Source organism: Vanellus vanellus, assembly GCF_965231255.1.
Source record: "Vanellus vanellus genome assembly, chromosome: 10".
Classification (NCBI taxonomy): domain Eukaryota; kingdom Metazoa; phylum Chordata; class Aves; order Charadriiformes; family Charadriidae; genus Vanellus; species Vanellus vanellus.
In genome coordinates this window covers 21,621,181-21,643,016 of record NC_138915.1, presented here as the reverse complement: position 1 = coordinate 21,643,016, position 21,836 = coordinate 21,621,181, and the positions used below count along the sequence as shown (strand labels likewise).

The following is a 21,836-nucleotide window of genomic DNA, read 5'->3' as shown; positions in this document are numbered from 1 at the left end:
CATGGAGAAAAGGAGGTCTGTCCCCTCTTGCAAGCGCTGAGGACCCCTCTGTGTTGACCCTGAATTATTTTATTGGTGGTGTATGGCTTCAGAAGTGTTGGATGCCTGAAGAGCTTGGGGGCAGGACCTCACCTCCCCGCTGCCGGCTCGAGAGGTGTGGGGGCATAGAGGGGACACGGATTGCCCAAAGTTGCGTGGAGGTGATGCTGGGAGGTCAGCAGCTGCCAGGAGTGCCCAGCATCCCCAACAGCACTTCCCATGCCCAGATATAGAAATATAGGTAAGTGGGGACAGGGTCTGAGGTGGCTTGTGCCCTTGGGTGGAGGGTGAGCACCTCACCAGGGTTCCGAGAAAGCCGCTTAAAACTTGTGTCTCCAAAGTGATGGCCAAGCACCAAGACCCAAAGTCTCGCCGCCTGTCATGGAGCATGCAAGCTGTGCCTCCCACACGAGGGTCACAGTGCCCATAGAGATGGTCCTTTCTCCAGGAGCCTCCAGACTCCTCAGGCAGAGGCTTCACCCCTGTGGAGCGCAAGGGAAGGCCAGAACCCAGCACAGCCCGCCTGCCTCAGCCAGGCACCTTCACTGCAAAGTCATCCTCCTCATGAAGGGAAACAGAGGGCAAAAAGCCTTTCTTCCCCCTTTGAGAAAGAACTGACTTTCTGAGTGCTTCCTCGCCCCTGGCAGCCCACGGTGCTGTTCAGCAGCTCCCTCCATGTATTCACGGTCTTCATTTCTTTGAAGACAACTCACCAGGAAACTTTCATCCACAGCAGGAAAAAAAACACCAGGGCATAGTCTGGAGTGTTTCGAGGGCAAATATGAATATATGGAATAAGAACCTCTCTCTCCTTCTGGTAGAACGGTAGGAAAAAGCATGGAAGCGCACCAGAGAAGAAAGTCTAAGCAACCTTTTTTTTTGTTGTGGGAGACGGTAGTGAACAAACCTACCCACTACGAAGAGGTTTTTCCAGGAAGTGTAGGTTGCTGCAACCTGTATCCCTTGAGCAGCGGGTGCTCACACAGCAGTTCTCATGCTACTTGCAAGCAGCGCATTTGAAGGAGCCCCAGCAACGCGCACAGAGGATGAACGAACCCTACAGCCCTGCGACACCCCGACCCATGAGCAGCACCTCGCCCAGCACCATGAAGATGTTCATGGGCTTCCTCACTGTATTTATCGTAGCGCAGATGATTGGGACCGTACTCTTCTGTTTGTATCTTCACATGAAGATGGATAAGGTAAGTGGAGAAACAAGGTTGTCTCTGCCGGAGTGCCAATGCTATTTGCCCTCGGCCGTGGCGAGATGTGCTCACCAAAAGGATGAACACGGTAGAGGACGATGCTGGCCACTGGATGGATGCAGGAGTGGCATTTATTACACCTGTGTTCTCATTTCTGCTTTAATTTGCCCCAAAGGCATACGCTGAGGATGAGATCTGTTCCCTTCATTAACAAAACGAGAATGGATCAATCAAGAAGAGCCATTAATGGCAAACCCGGCAGCCGATGGCCGGTCCGGGGAGAGGAGCGTGTGGCTCAAACACACAAGTAGCTATTTTAGACTCCTTGCTGGTTTTTCTGGTGCCGTAGCACTTGGCAGCACTGCAACACTAATGGAGAGGATGGGGGGGTCCAGAAGTTAATATTTTTTTTTTTTAGTATTTGCATGTATGAATTTTACCAACATCTCACTTCAGATGCTGCCTTTTGTTGAGGGAAGAAAAGAGTGGATCTTAGTACTTGTTCTTTTTTTTTTTTTTTCGGCAACACAGTATCAGTGACCCTGTCCCATAGGTGGGACAATATTTACTAAGAAAATTAAAAACTGAAAAGCTATTTTTGAGATTGCCACGACTGCAGCCCCGCTGCACAATGCTTAAAATCACCGATCTAAAGCTACTTTTCTCCAAACCAGAAAAGACCCCCAGCTAAAGAAATGAAGACCCAGAATGAGTTCTCCTTACCAGATACAATGATAAGATCATCATTACTGACTTTTAAATTTGTTGTCTCAGATTAAAATTTAAGTGGGTGTCCACTGATTTTCAAGGGTGCAGAGCAATCCTGAGCTAGAGGGGCTTCGAAGGCAGGGAATTGGAAGGGGACTTTGCTGCATGGGGGTTGCAACCTGGGGGCGAGCAGGGGGTCCCCAGTGGAGTGACATGGGGCCATGGAGGAGGATCAGAGGCAGCACAGACGCAGTTGGAGGTGGCAGGAGGGTTTCAGCTGCCTTCAGAGCTCGCGACGGGGCTTCAAACCCGACCTTCTGCATCCCTGCGCTGAGCGCTCTGCCAGGCTGTGTCCTCGTGCCCGTCTGCACTTCTCTTTACCATTTAGCCGAATGTTAGGTTTTTACAAAAAAAAAAAGGTGTAATTTAAAAAATCAGTATATATATGTGTATACACACATATTATTTATTATTATTATTATTATTATTATTATTATTATTATTATTATTATTATTATTATTATTTTGGCTTTCTGATTTTTTTTAATCTGCAGCCCTTGGCAGGATTCAGCCCCAACCCACAAGTCATTTTGGTCTCCTGGCAGCTCTTTTAGTCGATAAGTTAGTTGAAAAAAGACAAAAAGCCACCCTGCACGGGCAGGGCAGTGCAGGGCTGAGTGGGCATTCCAGTTGCCTGCTGGGGCCACTGGGGCAGCAGCAGCCAGCCGCTCGCTGAGATTTCTGTGCCACTGTCTGTTAAATGCAAGTGGGTGGGTATTTGCCACCTGCCTTTTGGAAAAGGCAGAGTGGGAAATTTTATATTAATGATCGAGGTGATAGAAAATAGGAAGGGGTCCTGAGCAATCCATCTCTCACCCAGCGTGGCCGAGCAGGGTCAGCCCCGTGGGTGCAATTCCCGGCGGATGCGGGTGCAGATGCTGCACGGGGCGGCTGGTGGGAGCGCGTGGTACCCGCTGTGTTTCTGCCCATCTCATCCCGATGCTGAACAACCCACTTCGAGTTTTCCAGGCTGCGATTTACCGCTGGCAGGAATGCAGCGTGGCTCCGCTGCCAGCCGTTGCGGGTTTCCCACTAACATCCCGTTCACCCTCTCTTCTCTCACCCCCCACCGGCAGATGGAAGAGACGTTGAGCTTAAATGAAGATTACGTCTTCCTGAGGAAAGTACAGAAATGTCAGACGGCAGAAGGTCAGAAGTCGACATTATTGGACTGTGAAAAGATTTTAAAGGGCTTCCAGGACCTCCAGTGCAAGGTACGCTGCTCTTAGGCAGATAAAGAAGGTTGCGGGGGGGGGGGGCTCCCAGGCACACACACAGCTTCAGCCCAGGTGTGGGTTTTTTTTTTTTAAAACCATGGGTGCCCTTTACCTTGGGGCTGCATAGCATGTGCTGGTTTTGACACTATATTTTTACACTATATTCTTTTAACACTATATTTTTACACTATATTCTTTTAACACTATATTTTTACACTATATTCTTTTAACACTATATTTTTACACTATATTCCTTTAACACTACATTTTTACGCTATATTGATATCTTTGAAAAATCTCATTCTTTTTTTTTTTTTTCTTTCTCAAAACGGTCTTGGTGAGAGCAGCGGCGTGCCGAGGGATGCTGGGGGCTTGCTGTGGGAGGGATGGAGCTGCAGCCGCCCGGGATCCGTGCTCTGATCCTGGTCTGAAAAACACTGATTTTCTGCTGTCTGGCACCTCGCTCCAACCCTGTGCCGGGTGCCTGGGGGGATGCTTGTGGCCACCTGCAGCTGGGAACACTTTTACGCCCACTTTGCCCTGGTGCCGACGACGGTGCAAGGCTCAGGCCAGGCGGCACGGCTCCTGGCAGCCGGCGAGGAGGAGGAGGATGCTGTGCAAAAGAGCCAACCTGCACTGGAATGTCCTCCTGGCGCGGCTGGGGGCGGCCTGGGCAGGGATGAGGTGCTCTCAGCCTGCTCAGACCTTCAATTCGCTCTTTCGGAGGGGCTGTGCTGGTCAGAGCAGGCAGGAGAGGGACATTTCTTCCTCGTTGTCAGTGCCCGAGGGCATCAAATGCCTCACCTAAACCTTCAGGATTGCATCAGCACCCAACTGACAGCAGAAAACTGTCTGAGGTGGGTGCTGCTCACCCATCCTGAAAACTCCCCTTTGTAGGGGCAGGGACATGCCCGCTTTGCAGGGCAGCATGTGCAGCACGGCTCTCCAACACGGTTTTAAATGAAAAGGAGATGTTTGTTTGTTTGTTTGTTTGTTTTTTTCAAATAAACTTTCCCCATCACATCATTTGAATGGTGTAAAACCTAAGCTCATAAACCCTACCAACCCCCGTGGCCGTACGTAATGCTGGGGAAGGTGCTGGGGGGGCTCTGAGGTTTTGGGTACCCTCCGCCGAGAGGTGGCAGGGCTGTCGGGGCCAAAAAACACCAACCTGGGTGATGGCCGGAGCATCCTTTACACAGAGGCTTTCAAAACCCTTGATTTGTACATCTTTAAAAAGAATACGTATGTTTTTGCTGTTGTTTCAGGATGGGGGAGCCAGCAAGGGGCAGCCCAAGTTTGAAATGCAGAGAGGTGAGTTTCCAGGTGCCACCAGTGGCTTGCTGGGGGCAGGAGGAGTCGCTTGGCCTGGGAAGGGGTTTCCTTCATCATGCAACAGCACACCAGTGCCCCAGGGCACAGCATGGGGGCAGGGGACAGGCTCAGGGTTTGGAGCATCCCTATGGGGTGGGACAACGCGTGGCATGGGGCTGGCACGGGGGGGGGCAGGTTTCACGAAAATGAATCCAAAACTAAATCCGTGACCTTTTCGCATTGCAGGCCATGAGCACCATGAGCATCCCCATTTGATGCACAAGAACGAGACATCCGTGGCAGGTAAGGAGCGGGCGCATCCAGGTCCTGTTCCCACGGTGGGCACGGTGGCATGGGCTCCTCCACGGAATTTATCCCCCGGGGGCTTCACCTTGAAGGTGGCTGAGAGTCTTTGCTGAGCAGAGGCGAGACCCTGCCTCACTCAAAGCTGGGGGGGGGGGACCTTGGAGACTGTGCCTCTGAGCTGGATTTGGTCCAGAGAGAAATACTAAGGTGCTGCGGTCCCTGCAGAGGAGCCGTGTTGTCCGGGGTGGAGGGCGGGAGAGTGGGTGCCAAGGCGTCGATAACACCCGCCTTTCCGAATTGCAGTGGAGAAGAGGCAGCCCATCGCAGCCCACCTGGCGGGTCAGAGGAGCAGCAAGTCGGTCTCAGGTAAGACAGACCCGCTCGGCACTGCCTCGGCCGGGGAGCCGGCAGGGCACGGCAGCGCGCATCCCCCGGCCAGACCCTGCGCTCCTGTCCCCTGGCTCTGTAAGGGCAGGGACGGGGACAACACAACTCCAGCAGGAGAGCACGTCCCCAAAGCACAGCAAACCTCCCAGTGGCCACATCACCACGTGCACAGGTGCCACATGGGGTCCAGGTATCCCGTGCCGGCTGTCCTCAGTAGTCTTATATGTGCCTTTCTAGAAATGCATCACAGTGGCTTAATCTTTATAGTGGTGTTTTGTTTTTTTTTTTTTATGAGGGAAAAGCTATTTCTCTTCATATTTAAGAAAACCAAGCTCTCGCTTTTCTTTGGGACTCAAAATGCAACGCTTTTGCTCTCCTGGCCATGCCTTGCCGGGGTGGCTGCCGCAGGAGGGCTGTGCTGGCACTGCTGAGCTCATCCTGGGTCCTTGGCAGCAATATGGGCTGGCTGGTGACTTTACAGTCACACCATAAACAGCTCCGAACTTATTTAGGCACGTTGTACTTATTCACAGTACATGGCCACCGTTAGGTTTGAGAAACGCGTGAGTCCGTTTGCGTTTGCGCATCCCTCTGCAGGGACCGTGGTTGCTCTCGCGGCCCCGTCCCCCAGCGTAGCCTGAGCTAAGGGCCACCCTGTAAGAGCAAGGATTAGCGGAGAGAGTAAGAGTTTCAAGGTCGGTCTCTCGGTCTGGCAAGGATTTTGCAATCTGAGCGTGTTTGATTTAATTCTGGAGTAACTGCCAGTAATCAGCAACTGCTCTTTCCATCTCTGACGCAGCATTTCACCCAGAGCTCAGTCTACCTGTGGAAAGCTGGGTGTTAGATAAGATCAAAGAAGTGAGAAGCTTCGCCGCGTTTTAAAACTCCCTGCTTAAGCGCTTGTTGAGCCTATAACGCCGGCCAAAATTGCGCAGAGAACAGCAGCTCTCTGGAGCTCGGCTCTCTGCACCTCGGCGGGCGAGAGCAGAGGAAACCTCCCGGTGGGATGCGTGGCCATGGACCACGGGCGGCGTGGCTGCCCCGGGACCTCCCGTGCCACCCCGCTGTGGGGACTGGGACTCTGAGCTGGGACAGTCGAACCCGTTATTTATTCCCCGTGGGGCTGGGTTGCTCGCCCCTGATGCTCTCGTGGGTATCTCTGTAGGGTGGGGAAGGCAGAGGTCCAAAATCCCTCCTGGAAGTTGTAGCTAAGCTCAGCCCCCGGGGCCGTGGCTTCCTGGTCTCTGTATTGACTGATCTCCACCGACTCCAGCGGGAGTTCATGAGCTCTGATGATACCAATAGAGCCCCAAAAGCCATGCCAGTAGCAGGTCTGCGTGGGCAGTGGTCCCGGCGGTGGGAGGTAGAACTTGCCATGCCAAACCCTCTCAGCTCTGCACCCTGCCAGGGACCAAAAGCGTGGGACGCTTATTTTTGCCCTTCCTTGGCAAGATCTTGCCTTCTCTGGAGGCCAAGTGGAGGAAAGACTTTGGAAGAAAGGCAGCACCCAGTTTGGAAAAACTATGTGCCCTGGGGTGGGTTCCTCTGAAGACAGGAGCTGCAGTGTGTTTTGGCAGTGCTGTGAGGGCTCAGAGGCTGTGCCACCAAAAGCCGTGGAGATAGCAACCCTACGGGGCGGACACGGGGCTGTTTGCCCCGTGGCGGCAACTGTGTACAATCTCCCACCCTAAGCATTTCCAGTCAGTTGGATGAAGGAAGCAAAATGCTCCTCTGCTCGCATAACCGATTCAAGGGTGGCGAGGCCAGGGACCCGAAACCCGGGTTAAACATGTCCTGACCTCGGGGAAGGGGACCCTGTTTCCCTGGGCTGGGGACGGGCAGGATCCACCCCCGCACCCCGCAGCAGACAGAGGCTGTCATGCCAAATGTCTGTGGGGTCTCCCCCAAAAATCAGCCTGCCAAAAATCTCCTGCTGCCAGCTCATCTGCCCTGCTTTGCCCCTACAGTGCTGGAGTGGACGACGACGACGTATGGCCCCATGAACAACAACTCAATATCCTACCAGGAGGGGAAACTGAAGGTGAAGGAAGCAGGGCTCTACTATATCTACTCCCAAGTCAGCTTCTGCACCAAGGCAGGGACTTCGGCACCCTTCACCCTCTATATTTATTTGTATCTCCCCATGGAAGAGGACCGGCTTTTGCTGAAGGGACTAGACACACACAGCACCTCCATGTCTTACTGTGACCTCCAGTCCATCCGGGAGGGAGGCGTCTTCAAGCTCCGGGAAGGTGACATGGTCTTTGTCAACGTGACTGACTCAACGCAAGTGAACTACAGCCACGGCAGCAACTACTTTGGCATCTTCAAGCTGTAGTGAGGAGGGGGCCACCCCGAGCTGGGGGTCCAGCCCCACTTTGTTGAGCAAAGTGGCTTTCCCTGTTTCCCGTATTTATGTTCCTCTGCCTCTTTGGCTTTCTTGTTTCTTAATTTGTATATTTTGTTATTTATTAATGAGGGCCAAGGGGCCTTGAGAACACAAATGGAACAAAGTTTGAAGCTGTTGTTGTTTGCACTTCGCTTTTTTCTTTCGTTGCCAACGGTTTGGTACGGGCTGGTGTTGTGTGTCCGGGTCCCCCGTGTCCCACGCACCTGGCAGGGTGGATGTCCCCGTTATGTCACAAGAGCTTTATTTAGCAAACTCTGCCATCAATGTTTCTTTCCTAACGATGTAGGATGGCTCAGGGTGCTCTGGCCAAGCTAGGTTCATACATATCTCCCGTACCAATCTGCTTACAAAACGCCAACGGAAAAACATTAAAAGGCTTAGGAACATCTCCTCTAAAGGAATCAGTCAGCCAAGTGCTGTCCTTACGCGGTACCTGCTGGTGATGCATTGTTGCCACCCTAACTGTCTGCTTTGTCTTGAGAATCCCCTTTTTTCCACCCGTGCCTATCTGTGAAACCCAACCAGCCTTCTTGCTTAGGGTGACACTGTCTTGGCCAGCTTCATGCTGGGTGACATTTACCCTGCACCAGAGGGGCAATCGGTGGCTGATTTCAACCCAGAGCATTGGTAAGGTGCTGGCAGTGCTCTCTTCCTGGGGAATGGAATCTGCTTGTGAGACTGTCCTCCTCCCACCTCTGCAGGTAGAGGACCCTCTGCCTGCGGACTGTTTCACTTCCCTGTCGAAGGGGCATTGGCCACCACTGTCAAATTTGGACCTGTCTCCTCTTCTGAGACCTGTCCTCCCCTGGGAGGAGGACTGGGAAAGTACAGGAGTGGGAGGACCAACTGCTTCTTCTCAAGGCCTTCGAGATGTGTGTGCAGAGCATCTTCTGGCTGTCCTCGGTAGCACCTTTCCTAGAGCTCCAGGAGAGCAGGACTGCGCAGATGGACAGGACCCAACTCTTGGGCAGTGGGTGCCTGGGTGACACTGCACACTGGGGTCTCTCCGATCTTCTGTCCCGGCTTAGCCCACAGGCAGGGTGAGCTGAGCCACAGAAGGGTACAAGGATGCTGATGTTGGAGTGAGTCCAGAGGAGGCCACGAAGATAATCAGAGGGCTGGAGCCCCTCTGCTGGGAGGACAGGCTGAGAGAGTTGTGGGGGTTCAGCCTGGAGAAGGGAAGGCTCCGGGGAGAACTTTGAGCCCCTTCCAGTGCCTAAAGGGGCTCCAGGAGAGCTGGGGAAGGACTCTGGATCAGGGAGGGGAGCCGTGGGACAAGGGGGAACAGTCTTACACTGGAAGAGGGGAGATTTAGATTAGATATGCAGAAGAAATGTTTCCCTGTGCGGGTGGTGAGCCCCTGGGGCAGGTTGCCCTGAGAAGCTGTGGCTGCCCCATCCCTGGAGGTGTTCAAGGCCAGGTTGTATGGGTCTGGGAGCAACCTGGGCTGGGGGGAGGTGGCCCTGCCCAGGGCGGGGGGGTTGGAACTGGATGATCTTTAATGTCGCTTTCCAACTCTAACCATTCTGTGATTTTATGTCACATGTTTTAAAAACATCTGAAGATGCCAAAGGTGGCAAGCCCGGAGCACTTGGTTGTACAGGTCACACTTGTCGGAGTGCAAAGGTTTGGAAATACTCCTGGAAGCCGGTAGGTCTGCAAGAGGAAGAGTTTTCAGATTTGGGCAATTCTTAGGGTTTGCTTGGCTGGAGGCTGCAGGTCTGGTCCTAACATGGTGCCTGAGTGCCACCACTGCCGAGACGGATGGGGCAGTCTTTGCAGAGCCCATCGCAGTGCTGGGTGCCCGGCACGGCCCCCTCCCAAAGTCAGGCGAGGAGACCTCAGAGCCAGACTGGGTTTACTATAATTTAATACATATTTCTTGGCTGTTCTCCAAAATTGCGTAACTCCATCAGGGAACGGACCGCTCTCGTCCAACACCATGGACAAAACCTGTTTATTTAACTAAAACTGTCTTATATTCCTGAACAGAGCGGGACTGTGTGCCAAGGGACTGTGCGTGGCCATAGCCATGTTTTGACATTCCCAGTTCCTCCTTCCTGAGTGTGGGGGTTTGTATTTTGGCTGAAAGAAGGAGCAGGGACACCCCCCATTGCCCTGGGAAGGCATTGAGGCACTGGGGCTGGAGCCCCTGGCACAGCTAATTTAAGGGGATATAGGACACCTGGCTGGAAAGGACTATTCCTGCCTGCCAGGTCATGGAGCCTTCAGGGATGGCTCCACTTTGGGTGCTGCACAAGGCGGGATCCTGCAGCTGTCTCATGTGGTCACCTCCTGCAGTGGTGTGGGTCCCACCACGTCCCTGCCGCTGCTGCAACCCAGACAGCCCCTGTGGGCTGGGGTGATGGAGACAGCGCTGGGGCGGCTGGAGAGCCTCAACCCTCCGCGGGGAAGTGCCCAGCCGCAGTGGGAGGGCTGGTGGAATCCACAGGAGAAACCAAAGACCATTCATGGTCTGGGAAAGGGGAAACAGCTGGATGGAAGTGAGCAGATGGGGAGGGGGGGAGAGCTGTGAGGAGCGTGTGCGTGGCCATTCTTGGGTGCCCCAAAACTTTCAGGAGCAGAAACACCGTCACGGGCAGAGGGAAACCGTGATCGGTTGGCCTTGGTGGCCAGGAGCACTCGCTGGAGGGTTTGGGCCGGGCCGCACTCCCCAGCCCAAATCACTGAGAGAGGATGCGGGAGCTTCAAATCTCACAGAAAAACAGATTTTCATGCATGGTTGGGGGAAACAACTGAAGAGGGGAGAAGAAAACAAACAAACAGGCATAAAACAGCTCAGTAACTTCTGCAGCGAGAGCAGCAGATGCCAACCGCCGCCTGCCCTGCCCGCGCTGCTGCCTTTCCCGGGGCTTTTGTTTCTTGCCTCTGTTTCTTCGCTTGCCAAAAATAGCCCGTGGGATTGAGACGTGAGGCAGCGCGTGGGCGGGGAGGAGATGCGATTGTTACCATCCAGCTGTGGCCTTCTCCTGAGCGGCTTTGTTCTCCTCCCCGGCCCCTGCCCGGTGCCGCGGCGGGTGCAGGTTTCCTCTCCCCGTGGAAAGTTTGAAGGTCGTCAATACATTGATTTTTCCCCTGATGTGGGGCCTCTCCGTCACGCATTGGGCCGTGGATTTTACGGTTTCTGAAGCGATTTTGGTTTTTCTTTCTGAGTAAAGAAGGGAGAAGGGGATGAGAGGGTGATGAGCACGTGGGGCACATCAGCAGGACTGGCACGGGGGGGGGGTCGCGGATGAGCTGCAGCAGGAGCGAGCAGCAGCACGGTCATCTGCTGGGAGAGGTGTTTGCACTGCGCTCACTGGGAAATGTCCTTTTTTTTTTTTTTTTGTTTTGTATAAAAAATGAGACTTTTGTTTTGGGGTGCCAGTTTCCAAGTGGGGTCTTTCCAGCTTGTGCCATGGAGCTCGGGGCTACCAGGCAGCAGGAGCTGGAGGATGGAGCTGGAAGGTGGTTGTCCACGTGCTATGTGGCTGCGCACGGTGGCCACTCGGGTGCCAAGCCTGTCCCACCACCTCTGTGCACGACTTTGGGGTCTGTCATTTTATTTATTTTTTTTTCCAATCCCCCTTCCCGGTTAGGCACTGGGTCCCCGGGTGCCGGCCTCACCTCGGCACCCCTCACTTGGTGACAGCCCTTCCCCCTGGCTGTCCCATTGGCAGGGTCTCCGTCTCTTCTAGGTGGCCAAACACCTTGCGTGCACCCTTGCCCCGGGACGAGGGAGATTTCTCCCCCCTCCATGTCAGTTTGGGCCCTGGGGGCACTTGTGCCGCACTGGGGCGGTCGGTGGGAGCAGCCCACCACCAACGGGCACCTCCAGGGCATCCCCCACAGTGGCTGTGCAGGTTAAGCTGGTGTTTTGGGTTTTTTTTTCTGTTTTTTCCACATTGATGGTCATTTGGAGCCAAACCCCATTGCTTGGAGGATGCTGGTGCTGCCTGTGTTGGAGTGGGGTCATGTGAGGGGCCGTTTGGGAGCTGGTGTAAGAGAAGGGGCTTAAGGGAGCCTGTATGCAGCAGGAGAGCGGGATGGAGGGTCCCGGGAGTGGAGATGGTCCCTCGGAAACGAGCCTGGGGGATGCCTCCTCCCTGCTCCCCTGCCCAGCACCGGCTCTGGATGCAACCCTGCTCTGTCTCTGCATCAATTCCCCAAAGCGGCACTGGGGCTGAAGTGGGCTCCCTTGCAGACTTCAGTCTTTTTCCATGATGTGCCCAAGGCCAGTGTTTCTCTTTTCCTTGGACTTTCTCCTGCTCCAACTGCTGATCCGACCGCTTTGGCTGCGGGCTGAGAGTGCGGCACGTCTCTACCAAAGAGTTAAAAATACCAGTGTGCAGGAGAGGTCCTGTCCAAGCGGTAGACCAGAGGAAATCCTGTCACCACACCTAATCTCCAGGAGAAAAAAAAAAAAACAGAGACTAACTTAAAAAAAAAATATAAATCTCAAAACAGGCAGGAAGTCACTTATCTACAGCAACGTGCCAGTGCAGCGGAGAGCAGCTAGTTCTCCATGAAGCATCCTCGTTAGCAAAGTGCAAGTGGGGCTTGAGGGATGGAAATACATCTCCTTCCGCTGGGACCAGGCGCCCTTCCCTGCTGCAGGGCTGGGTGACGGTGGGAGCGATAGCCCAAGTGCCAGCAGCACCATTCGCACCAGTATCCCTGCCAGCATCCAGTAAATGGGAGGGTGGGTGACGCAGCCACAGGCATTTTGAGCAAATCAGGGATGCCCAGAGCAAGCACTGGCTTTGCTTTCGCGGCGGAAACAAAAGAAGCAGCACCGAGAGCTAAGAAGCGACTTTTATCCTTCTTTATTTGTTGAAAATGTCAATTAAAAAACTGTCCAAAATAAAAACATGTTAGAAAAGTTGAACTTGCATAAGTAGTTACAGTAAATAAACCTACATGACAAAGATAAACTGGAAGGCAGCTGACACAACATCCATCTAAAGACAGACTCACTGGAACCTATTTACAAAGCACTGTAAACAAAGTAAATATGGAAACATTGCTGTCCATCCGGCATGGCTTCTTTTCCTTTTAATTTTATTTTCTTGTCTTTTTTGGCTTCTAGCTCTTGACAAACGCTTGATCCAAAAAGTCCCAGTGTGCCCTCCATCACATTACATCTTACAGACATGCATATGTACACAGCACGGGTTTCAACTAAACCGGGGGGGCAGCGAGGAGATGTTTCTACCCTCTCCTCGGAGTGTAAACGGCCCTTGGTTCGCTTCCTTGCATGGGCTGCACGGTGCGAGCCCGGTCCCCAGCCCGGTCCCCAGCCCGGTCCGACCAGCGAGTGCCGGGATGTCTGGGCACAGCATCCCAGAAGAGCAGCCTGAGCAGCAGAGGTCGTTATCCTGGAAAACTATTAACCAGGAGGGCTTGCCTGCTGCCCAAACCGCTCAGCCGTGTGCCTGGTGGGGACGTGGGGAGCTGCCACCCGGCTGGGATGCTCCGGAGATGGCAAATGTAGCCAGGGCAAAAAAAGACCTCTGGTTTTGTCCTAGAAACAGCTTAGATTTAAAGAGGGTTTCTTTTTACACTCCTCGTGGTGTTTTGGAGTCCAGCTCTCCTCAAACACCATTTGCTATGTTCTGGCTAAATTTTAATTGCAAGGAGGGAGTTGTAATTATTGCCTCTGTTACATCCTTCACGAGTAACGTTAACAGTTATGGCTGCGACGAGCTGCGGTGTGTCTGCACACCCTGGGACCACGCTGCCCTGCGATATACGGTAAGACTTAGCATTAAACTTCAACAGAAGGTTACCTTTATAATGCTGCTAAGGAAGGAAGGAAGGAAAACACCAGTTCTAAACTAGGCTATAACACCAAGTAAGATGAAGACAGCCGATACATATGCATGTTGCCCGCGTGCTGTGTTCGAGGAGCTGTGCAGGGATGTGGAAGGGCGTTGCACGTCCTTGCCCCAGGAGCGTTCCAGCTCTCGTCTAAAGCGCAAACAGAAATATCTTTCCTATCCCAAGAGAAAGTTCCTTTTTCCTAGCTGAAAGCCCCTTCGGTTCGGGGCGACGGGGGGAGAAGTGGCCGTTGGCTACGTTCCCAGCCTTTGGGGAGGAGCGACGGAGAGCCTGATGTGGGCAGAAGGGAACGGGGAACCAGCACATTTGGGGGGGTCGTTTGGTTGTTTTTTTGTTTGTTTTTTTTTTTTTTCTTTTGGTTTTTTTTTTGTTTTTGTCTTTAAGCAGCGTTTACATTTCATACAGAGAAAAGCGTGTCCTGCAAGGGGAAGCACAGCAAAACTAGAAAACTCATACGATACCCGGACACTCAATGTGAAAACAAAGCAGGGGGTAGGAGTTATCCGGTCATGCGTAAGAAAAGGGATGGGGGGCGGGGGGGACGGGGACAGTTACCTGTTGTGCTAATCGCGAGCTGTTAGGAGGCAGTACGGCACAACATACCTTCCCATGCGCTCTGACAGGTGCTCCAGATCCGACTTCCCCAAGGAGTTCAAATGTCTTCACGTTAATTGCACATTTTAATGAGTATCAAGGCCACACGGGAACCACAGTATTGCTGGGCTCTAGTTCGCTACAGTCAACTAACGGGGAAAAAGAAGGTGGACGGGAAAAGCTTCCCCGGTCATGATTATCTGAAAAGAGGAGCGTGGTGCTTTTTGGTTTCTGCTCAATGCCACCTCAATAATGTTTTCATTCAATAAATAGGTACCGGTGCTTTTGAAAAGAATGAAAGCATTAAAAAGTGCTTAAGCTTCCTCTAGGAAACTGCTGCCAAACCCTCCGCGAGCGGCAATCGTTAGCAGAGTTTGTATTTGCTCCCAGTAGCAGGTACGATGAGGTATTAGTTGCTGCAGATGAATTGTGAATCATGGACCGCTTGCTTACTGGTTTAGTTGTGACGGATTGTGTCTGCTTTATTTCCTTATTGGATGGAAGAAAAACTATTTTTTTTTTCCTCTATGACTCTTTTTTTTTCTTTTTGGTAACAAAATTCCCAAACCCAACAAAACACGGAGCAAGAAGAGGCAAAGGATCCAGTTCCACTTCCCAAAAAAACACCTGAGGTCACACACCACTGCCAGCAGCTTCTCCCCGAATTCAGGCGATCAGGGACGACTTGCGCCCCGTGTCCTCCCTGCCACACTCGTCCGTCTGCTTCAGCAGCCTCCTAACCAGCTTCTCCAAGTCCTTCCTGGATTTAAGCTCTTCCTCCAAACACTGTTTCATCCTTTTGTTCTCCTACCAAGGGAAAAATAAAGGAATAAAGACGCAGTCAATGCCCACGCGCTTTGTGCCACGAGGTGCTTCCACACGCCTGGCTGCCTGTTGGCTCAGAGGTGGTGACATCCTGTGGACATTTGACAGGTCACTGCCGGCTCGTGAGGATCAACACCGCGGGTTACTCACAGCCTGATCTGCTCAAGCAGACCCTTACTACCTTACAGACCTGCACAAAAGTCCCAGGGACTTTGAGCAGGCAAAAACATCCTCCTGGAAACTTAATTTTAGCCTGGGTTGGAGGACTCTCTTCTTCTGGGACGGCTTCTCCCACCCCCAGGCTTGGGGCTGGAGGGAGGAGGATATATTTCCTCCGAGTCTACAAGAACTGGTACCCACCAAACCCCTATAAAATGAACAGTCAGGCTGAAAGAGCTTTTAGAGTAGGAGGAAAGTTTCACGTTACCACAAAGACCAACTACTCCTTCCCTCCTGCTGGCTCTGGTGCTCAAGGGACTGCGTGGTGAGCTGGTTCAGGGAGCTAAACCAGCAGAAAACTAACGCCGACTCGGGAAGCTGCAGGACCACACCAGCACCGGCAAGACTTTTCCTGAGCACCGTCCAGTCGAAGACAACGACCCGGCGCAGCCAGCACAAACAACCCCACTTCTAATTACCTGCTTCAGCTCTTTGACTTCATCTTTCAGGGCATAAACCGTGTCAACAAGGCTCCTGCAAAAAAAAAAAAAAAGAAATAAAAAGAGCTGGAGCGCAGCAAAACTGCAACAGCATGGGAGTTTTTGTGAGTGAGGCGCTGATGAGGAAGGTGCTTCCAGCTTCTGCTTTGCAAGCATCACCTTGCAGCTATGGCTGCTGTCCCCGAGAGGACTCTGGAAATGCCCCGGGGCATTTATAGGCCACCGGTCCAAAATTCAGGGCTCTTTTCTCAAAACTCAAGAAAAATACCTCGTTCTGCTATCTTGAACTTATCAACAAAGATCTGTGGTTTCGGCTTCCTTGTTTACGCTACTGCAATAAATAACAATGACTTTAAAACTGGAAATGCCTGAGCATCTTTTGTAAAATGGCCTTGATTCCTTGAGGTTATGCTGCCAAAAAAAAAAAAAAAAAAAAACCAAAAAAAACAAGCACGAAAGGAATGCCCTGTCTGGGTTAGAAAAGGAGTGGATTGACGCGGTCACGCAGATGCTGAAGCTCCGTAAGAAGGTGAGAGCACTCACGGACAGCAGGGCCCGGTGGTCAGGCAGGCTCCCGAAAGGTAGCACCAGCCCAGTGTGGCAGCAGTTGAGAAATAAAAAAGCCACTTGGTCTGGTTCTGGCCTCCCCGACCCCATTAGCTGCATCCGGATAAGCTCTGGGACTTTGGGGACCCGGCACACAGCCTCCCAGAGGGCTCCAGCCACGTCAGAGCAGCCAGGAAGGCAGCTCTGTTCTTAAGAAGGGACAAAATAGCCACCGAAATAGCCCAGTGGCTCTCGCCAGGACTAAGGCAGCAGTCGGTGGCAGCAGCCTCGCTCCTCCGCAAAGCCGCAGAAGGAGAGGGCGTTAGTTTTTAACACCTTTCCAAAAAGCAACAAGGGGATGTGCACGTGGAGGGCACTTGCGCTTACTTTTCCTCCGTGACAGTCTGGCCGTTGCTTCGTGTTTCCTCTATGATGATTTTCTCTTCCTCGGGGAGAAGGACTTGGGGGATGGAGTCTTTGCGGGAGCCTGTGTACAAGAAGTAACTCATCAGGAGGAAAAAGGGAGACTTTCTCTGATGCCCACGTCGCTCTGGAGCCAGCAGCCCTCGTGCTCCCCGCTCCTCCGCAAGCCCGGGGCGGGCTGGGGATGCGGGGGCTCGAGCTGTCTGCCACGGTTAAATCCGGGCTTAGACATACCACTAACCTGGGGCTAAAGCAGCAAGTGGAAAGTTTTCAAGGGCACTCACTGCATCGAAAGCTACATCAGGACTCATAAATGAAATCATTCGATTAGGGTCAGGAGCTCTCAGAAGAAACATGGCCTCTCCTTTTCAAACGTACCACTATTTGATAGCTCAGTGATTTAATTTGACACCTCACCAGCAATGATAAATAGTTATATTTCCAGAGTCGAAGATGTTAGATAGGTTCTTATGAAGCAGCTTGTTCTTAAACACGCAGCTGATTGAAAGATAATATTCATGCTTCCTTTCTAAAGCTATATGCAACCTGAGATTACCATCAGGTTTTCAGCGCTGACAGCCACAGGCACTGACTAGGTTTGCTTAATTCCTAACAAGCGCTGGTGAAATAGCTGTGTCTCATCTGCCCTCCTACCTGCTTCATCCTCTGCGCTTAGAAGAAAAACAATGGCAACTAAACCACTGGGTAGATGAAGCTGCCTTATCTTGAAGATTGAAGACCACACAGTTTCCTAGCATGAGCCTTGCTGCTGTATGATGCAACCATCTGGGTGTTTGGTTTTTTTTTTTTTCCCAGAGGGGTTATATCAGCACTGCAGGCAGAGTAAGAACGACATTAAATCTGGTGGTGTGCCCACCTGAGCTGAGAGCTTGCTGAAAGCCTGCCCCGGTACAGTATGCCTCAATCACCTTCAGGATCTGAGCATCTTCTTCCAGCGCTGCGGTACCTGTAAAACAGCGCAGACAACAGCTATCACAAAAAGCAAAGTGAAGAAGAGAAGAGCAGGTTGTTTTCTTGACTGACACTGTCTCTAGGACTCTCTAGGACTGCCTAATTCCTTTTTGAGGTCCTTTATATTTTCTGGCCTTTGCAACATCCTGTGGCATTGAGCACCGCGATGAAACAGTACGAAAATGCACTTCTAGCTGCTCATCTCAGCAAAACTCCGGGGGGGGATGCCCGACTTTGGGTGCAGGGATGACCAGGGATGGGTGGGCAGAGCAGCCCTGCTAGGAGGGGTCTGGTACAGCCACATCAGAGCAGCATTTGGAAACATGAAGCCCTCATTTCCAGCCCTAGCTCAGCATTGTCTTCTCGAGGGAGACAACTGACCTTCAGGCTGCACACCGTAGCAGCTCAGTGCTGGCTGACCATGGCCTTTCATGTAAAACCCACCCAAGAGTGTCCCAGGGGGACTTCAGGGAGCTGTCAGGACATCCTTCTTTGCAGGTGAACACCCCTGCAGGGATGGGGTCTTTTTTTGTTCCCTGGTCCCCAGTGGAAACTGTTCCAGCTGGTATGGCCAGCTAAGGGTTTGTCCCAGCTCTCAGACACAGTTTGATGACTATTGATGTGCAGTTTTAATGCAGCTTTTAACTACTTGGAAGTAGTTCCTTTGTTGCGTAGCCAGAACAAGACCACCCCCAACCATGCGATCACGAGGAGGGTGGTAGCACGCCTGGCAGTTGTAACGGGGAGGGGATCTGCCAGAGGCTGAGGACCGGTGAGCTTCCAGAAGCCTCCCATGCTCAGCAGCACGTCAGCTTGCTCATGAGATGAGCATCCTGTCGCATCCTGCACCGTAAGAAAGGCTGTTCTCAAAGTCCCATGGAGATCACGGAGCACACAGAAACCTCCAAAACCAAAAGAAAAACACAACACTCACTTTTCCGAATAACAAACTCTTCATCAGACGGTTTTCTCTCAGTTTTCCTTTTTGGAAGAAACTTCTTCATTGTTTTTGGACTTTTGCTGGAATCCTATAGAGAAACAGACTCTTGTGATTAACCGGAGCCAAGGCAGCTCAAACAGCAGAGCAGCGCAGCCGAATGCAGCTATCTGTGTTACGCACAACACATTAGAGAACTACAAAGCAGACAATGACAAAGTCGGGGAAAACGATGCTTTTTGCTTTTCCCATGCGCTAGTTGGAGCGCACTGCTCCCTGGAACAGCAGTGGGAATTGCACCTGCAGCTCTGGGACAGGACAAGCTCCTTCAGCAAATCCAACCCTCGGCTAAGATCCTTTAGCCAAAGAATTCAAACCCATTCACAGCACTTTTAGTCTGCTTACCAGCTCGGGGGCCTTTGTTAGAAAACCCTATAATGTTGTTTATTTCCTTGGCTCAATTTGTTTTCTAATATAAAACAGTTGGCAAATGACATTGTTTCCAAATGATTTGTTTGAGAGTACAAATCCCACACACACATACACAGGAGAACAAACAAATACACACAAAGTTAGTGTTTGCTATGACTCCACAAGTAAGAAACACAAGCTTTTATCTCCTCCACTGAGTTATGAGTCTTGCTGATCTGGAGAGAATTAGTGTATTAGTAGGTTACATGCAATACAGATTTTACGCAGGAGAAGAGGCATGCCAGGAAGTTTAAGTACCACAACACTAAATCCTCCTTGAGAGTTATCTCCAAATGTATTTGCCAGTCGCCACTGACTCTCGTGATAACCTGCTGGTGCAGCCAGGCAAAATTAGGGTCATGCAAGCACGAGAAGCGTGAACAGGAACAAGCATTCTTTGCCACGATAAGCCAAAGAGATGTATCTACCCTTACCTTTAAGATATAAGACATCCTCTACAATGAATATGCAAAGAAAGAGAAGATGAGTGTGAGAGACTGATGATTTTATTGACCACGTCCATTAAATCCACAATTCTAAAACACATTTAAATGTTAGTCTTGCGATTAATGCGGCACACCCTCTGTACTGGTTTTGGAGCCCTACCAACATGCAAAGGAGCACGGTGTCATGCAAAACTGAAAAAAATTACATGTGAAACGCATGGTAAGTGGGCATTAATACACTCCGAACACATCAAAATAGAGAACATGCCTCCTTGGTTAGTAGCAGGTTTCTGTAGATGTTGGTTGCCTAAGAGACCACTGCTTAAAAATACAGCATCCTTTGGTACCAGCCCTGCGAGCCTGTCTCCATCCCAGCCCCAGGGAGTGGCCCGGGGTCCAGTCCCGCACTCTGCAACCCAACCCAGCTCTGGGATGCTCTGCCCACACTGGGGACAACCTCCCAGAACCGCATCTTCTCAAACGGGACCCTCCCGGAGGGGATCTGCCATCCTCACAGGAGACCTGACAGCATCAGGCATCGGCGAAGCAGCATCTCCCCGCTCCGGGAGCACAGCCCGTGAGGGGTCCCATCCTCGGGATGCTCGGCACAGGGAGCTGCACAGCTCTCCTGCAGATCGGGCCAGCAAAGTCCCAAATCTCCATGTTATAAACCCATCACCTAATGCAAAGCAGTGCACTTAAAAAAAAAAAAAAAAAAAAAGCAGCAAAAGAAGTCATCTGTAAATCTTTTTTCACTTCGCTAACCTGAATCCGGACACAGCGCTTTACCCACAGCACCTGCTCTGTCATTTCAAATGATTACTGGAAACAGAACAGGAAAAATGACCCAATTTCAATGGAAATAACAAGAGTGCTGTGCGGTACACAAGCAGGGTCTGGGGTTTCCTGAGCACAGCTAGGTACAAGGAAATGCACGAGCCTCTGCCATCCCATCCTACACTACTAGAAGCCAATTAAAGTAACACTGGATGTCTGAAATTCTCTAATCTTTTAATCAAACTCCCCCACTCCCTTCCCTGCCAATAACCTTTGAAATTTGTATTCCTTCATTCTATCTTCGTTATAGGAAGGTGACTTGCACCAAGCTGTTAGCATAGTTTATTCTGTGCCCTACTTTAAATTTAAAATAAAAATAAAAATACAATTAAATAGGAGTCGTGCTTAGTGACTGAGCACCCTGGAGGGAGGAACGAGGCAGATGCCGATCTGCCTGGCCTAACACCTGAACTTATTTCATATTTGTCATCACTGGCTGGTGTCCACGCATCCCTCCCCTGCGAGTCCCCAGGCTCAGGCTGGACCGACTGGGTACCCGGCAGCTCTGGTGGACATATTGTCCTTTGGGTTTCCACCAGCGTGGCCAGCACAGCCTGTTCCCATGCAAACCACATTTTTGCGGTCCTTTGACACCTTGCACTCTACCCATCCAGCCTGCAGCAGCATGCCGCCCCGCGGGGCTCCCTGCCTGCTCGGCCTCCGCGGCAAAAACCTCTCGCCTGGTTTCGAGGCAGAGAGTTTAACTCCCGCCGTGTGCGGCAGGGGACAACAGAGAAACTGCAAAGGACCCTGGTTATTAATGATAGCGCTCAATCTGTGGGTTTGGCCTGCCTTATAAACAAATATCAGCCTTGCACTTTCACGCAGAAAAAAATTCTCTTCTAATTCAAACCTCTTTCTACGTTTTAATTCACCGTGCAAGCATGAACCATTTTAGTCTACATTAAGGATCTGAACCATGCAAAGATTAAGGGGTGACTTCCAGGCTACTTGGTTGGGTTTTGAACAACTTCATTCCTGAACTGAAATACGTCGTTTTACAAATTTTAAGAAATAAGTGTAACAAAATGCCATGAGGCTACCCAAATTCTCTAACCTGGAGCAGCGGACCCACAGCTCCCCCCGCCCCCGGCTGCCGGGCTCTCCATCCCTGAGGGTGGGGAGGGGCTGGGGGGGTCCAAACCCCCCTCCCCGTCCCCATCCCCACTGGGAGCCTGGGCAGGGACGCTCCCAGGGCTGCTGTACCAAGAAAAGCGGCTGACTCAGAACCGGAGTGCTCATTCAGTAAGAGGAACGTTACCCGAGTTACTGGTGAGTAATCCCAAAAGTTTAATGTGAGGTAGGGAAGGAGAGCACTGCAGTTACAGCGGGGGGTGAGAATTGGAGCTGGGTTGTATTTTGGGTTTCCCCACGCCGCCTCCTCCCTCTCAGGCTTGGGGTTTCTGCGGGGGAAGCGATCCCTCGCGCTGCTGCGGGGTCTGGGAGTGTAAAACACTCTGGTGGGCGGCGGAGGAGGGTCGAGCCCCACGGTGGCTGCAGGGAGCCCTGCTCCGGCCACCAAAACACAGGGTGGAAGACACGAAAAATATCAACGGGTCTTCTTCCTCTTCCTCTTGGTGCAGCGTTGCTGCTCCATCCTGCAGCATGGGCAACGCCGGAGCTGGGGCACGTCCCGGTG

At 51.9% G+C, this 21,836-nt stretch overlaps 2 protein-coding genes across 6 annotated transcripts in view; one reads left to right on the top strand and one right to left on the bottom strand.

The window, feature by feature from the left end:
* Nucleotides 1–1,085: 1,085 nt before the first annotated feature.
* On the top strand, nucleotides 1,086–7,761 carry CD40LG (CD40 ligand; the record flags this gene model as incomplete). The annotated part of the gene is made up of 6 exons (XM_082488286.1): nucleotides 1,086–1,241; nucleotides 3,089–3,226; nucleotides 4,498–4,543; nucleotides 4,790–4,846; nucleotides 5,153–5,215; nucleotides 7,204–7,761. The coding sequence occupies 6 exons, from the start codon at nucleotides 1,086–1,088 to the stop codon at nucleotides 7,572–7,574; spliced, it is 831 nt and encodes a 276-aa protein (XP_082344412.1). The 3' UTR covers nucleotides 7,575–7,761.
* A 4,226-nt stretch (nucleotides 7,762–11,987) lies between these two features.
* The window catches only part of ARHGEF6 (Rac/Cdc42 guanine nucleotide exchange factor 6), a 43,399-nt gene continuing 33,550 nt past the window's right edge, over nucleotides 11,988–21,836 (bottom strand). For 3 of the 5 annotated variants that reach the window (XM_082488504.1, XM_082488502.1, XM_082488503.1), the window contains 6 exons: nucleotides 19,349–19,369; nucleotides 18,441–18,534; nucleotides 17,412–17,501; nucleotides 16,499–16,598; nucleotides 15,545–15,599; nucleotides 12,450–14,888 (listed from right to left, as the gene is read on the bottom strand). In XM_082488504.1, coding sequence (XP_082344630.1) covers nucleotides 14,748–14,888; nucleotides 15,545–15,599; nucleotides 16,499–16,598; nucleotides 17,412–17,501; nucleotides 18,441–18,534; nucleotides 19,349–19,369 — 501 coding nt within the window. In that variant the 3' untranslated portion in view covers nucleotides 12,450–14,747. Of the gene's footprint in view, nucleotides 12,047–12,449; nucleotides 14,889–15,544; nucleotides 15,600–16,498; nucleotides 16,599–17,411; nucleotides 17,502–18,440; nucleotides 18,535–19,348; nucleotides 19,370–21,836 lie in introns of those variants that run through there. The other 2 variants (XR_014269560.1, XM_082488501.1) reach the window with 2 other exon arrangements.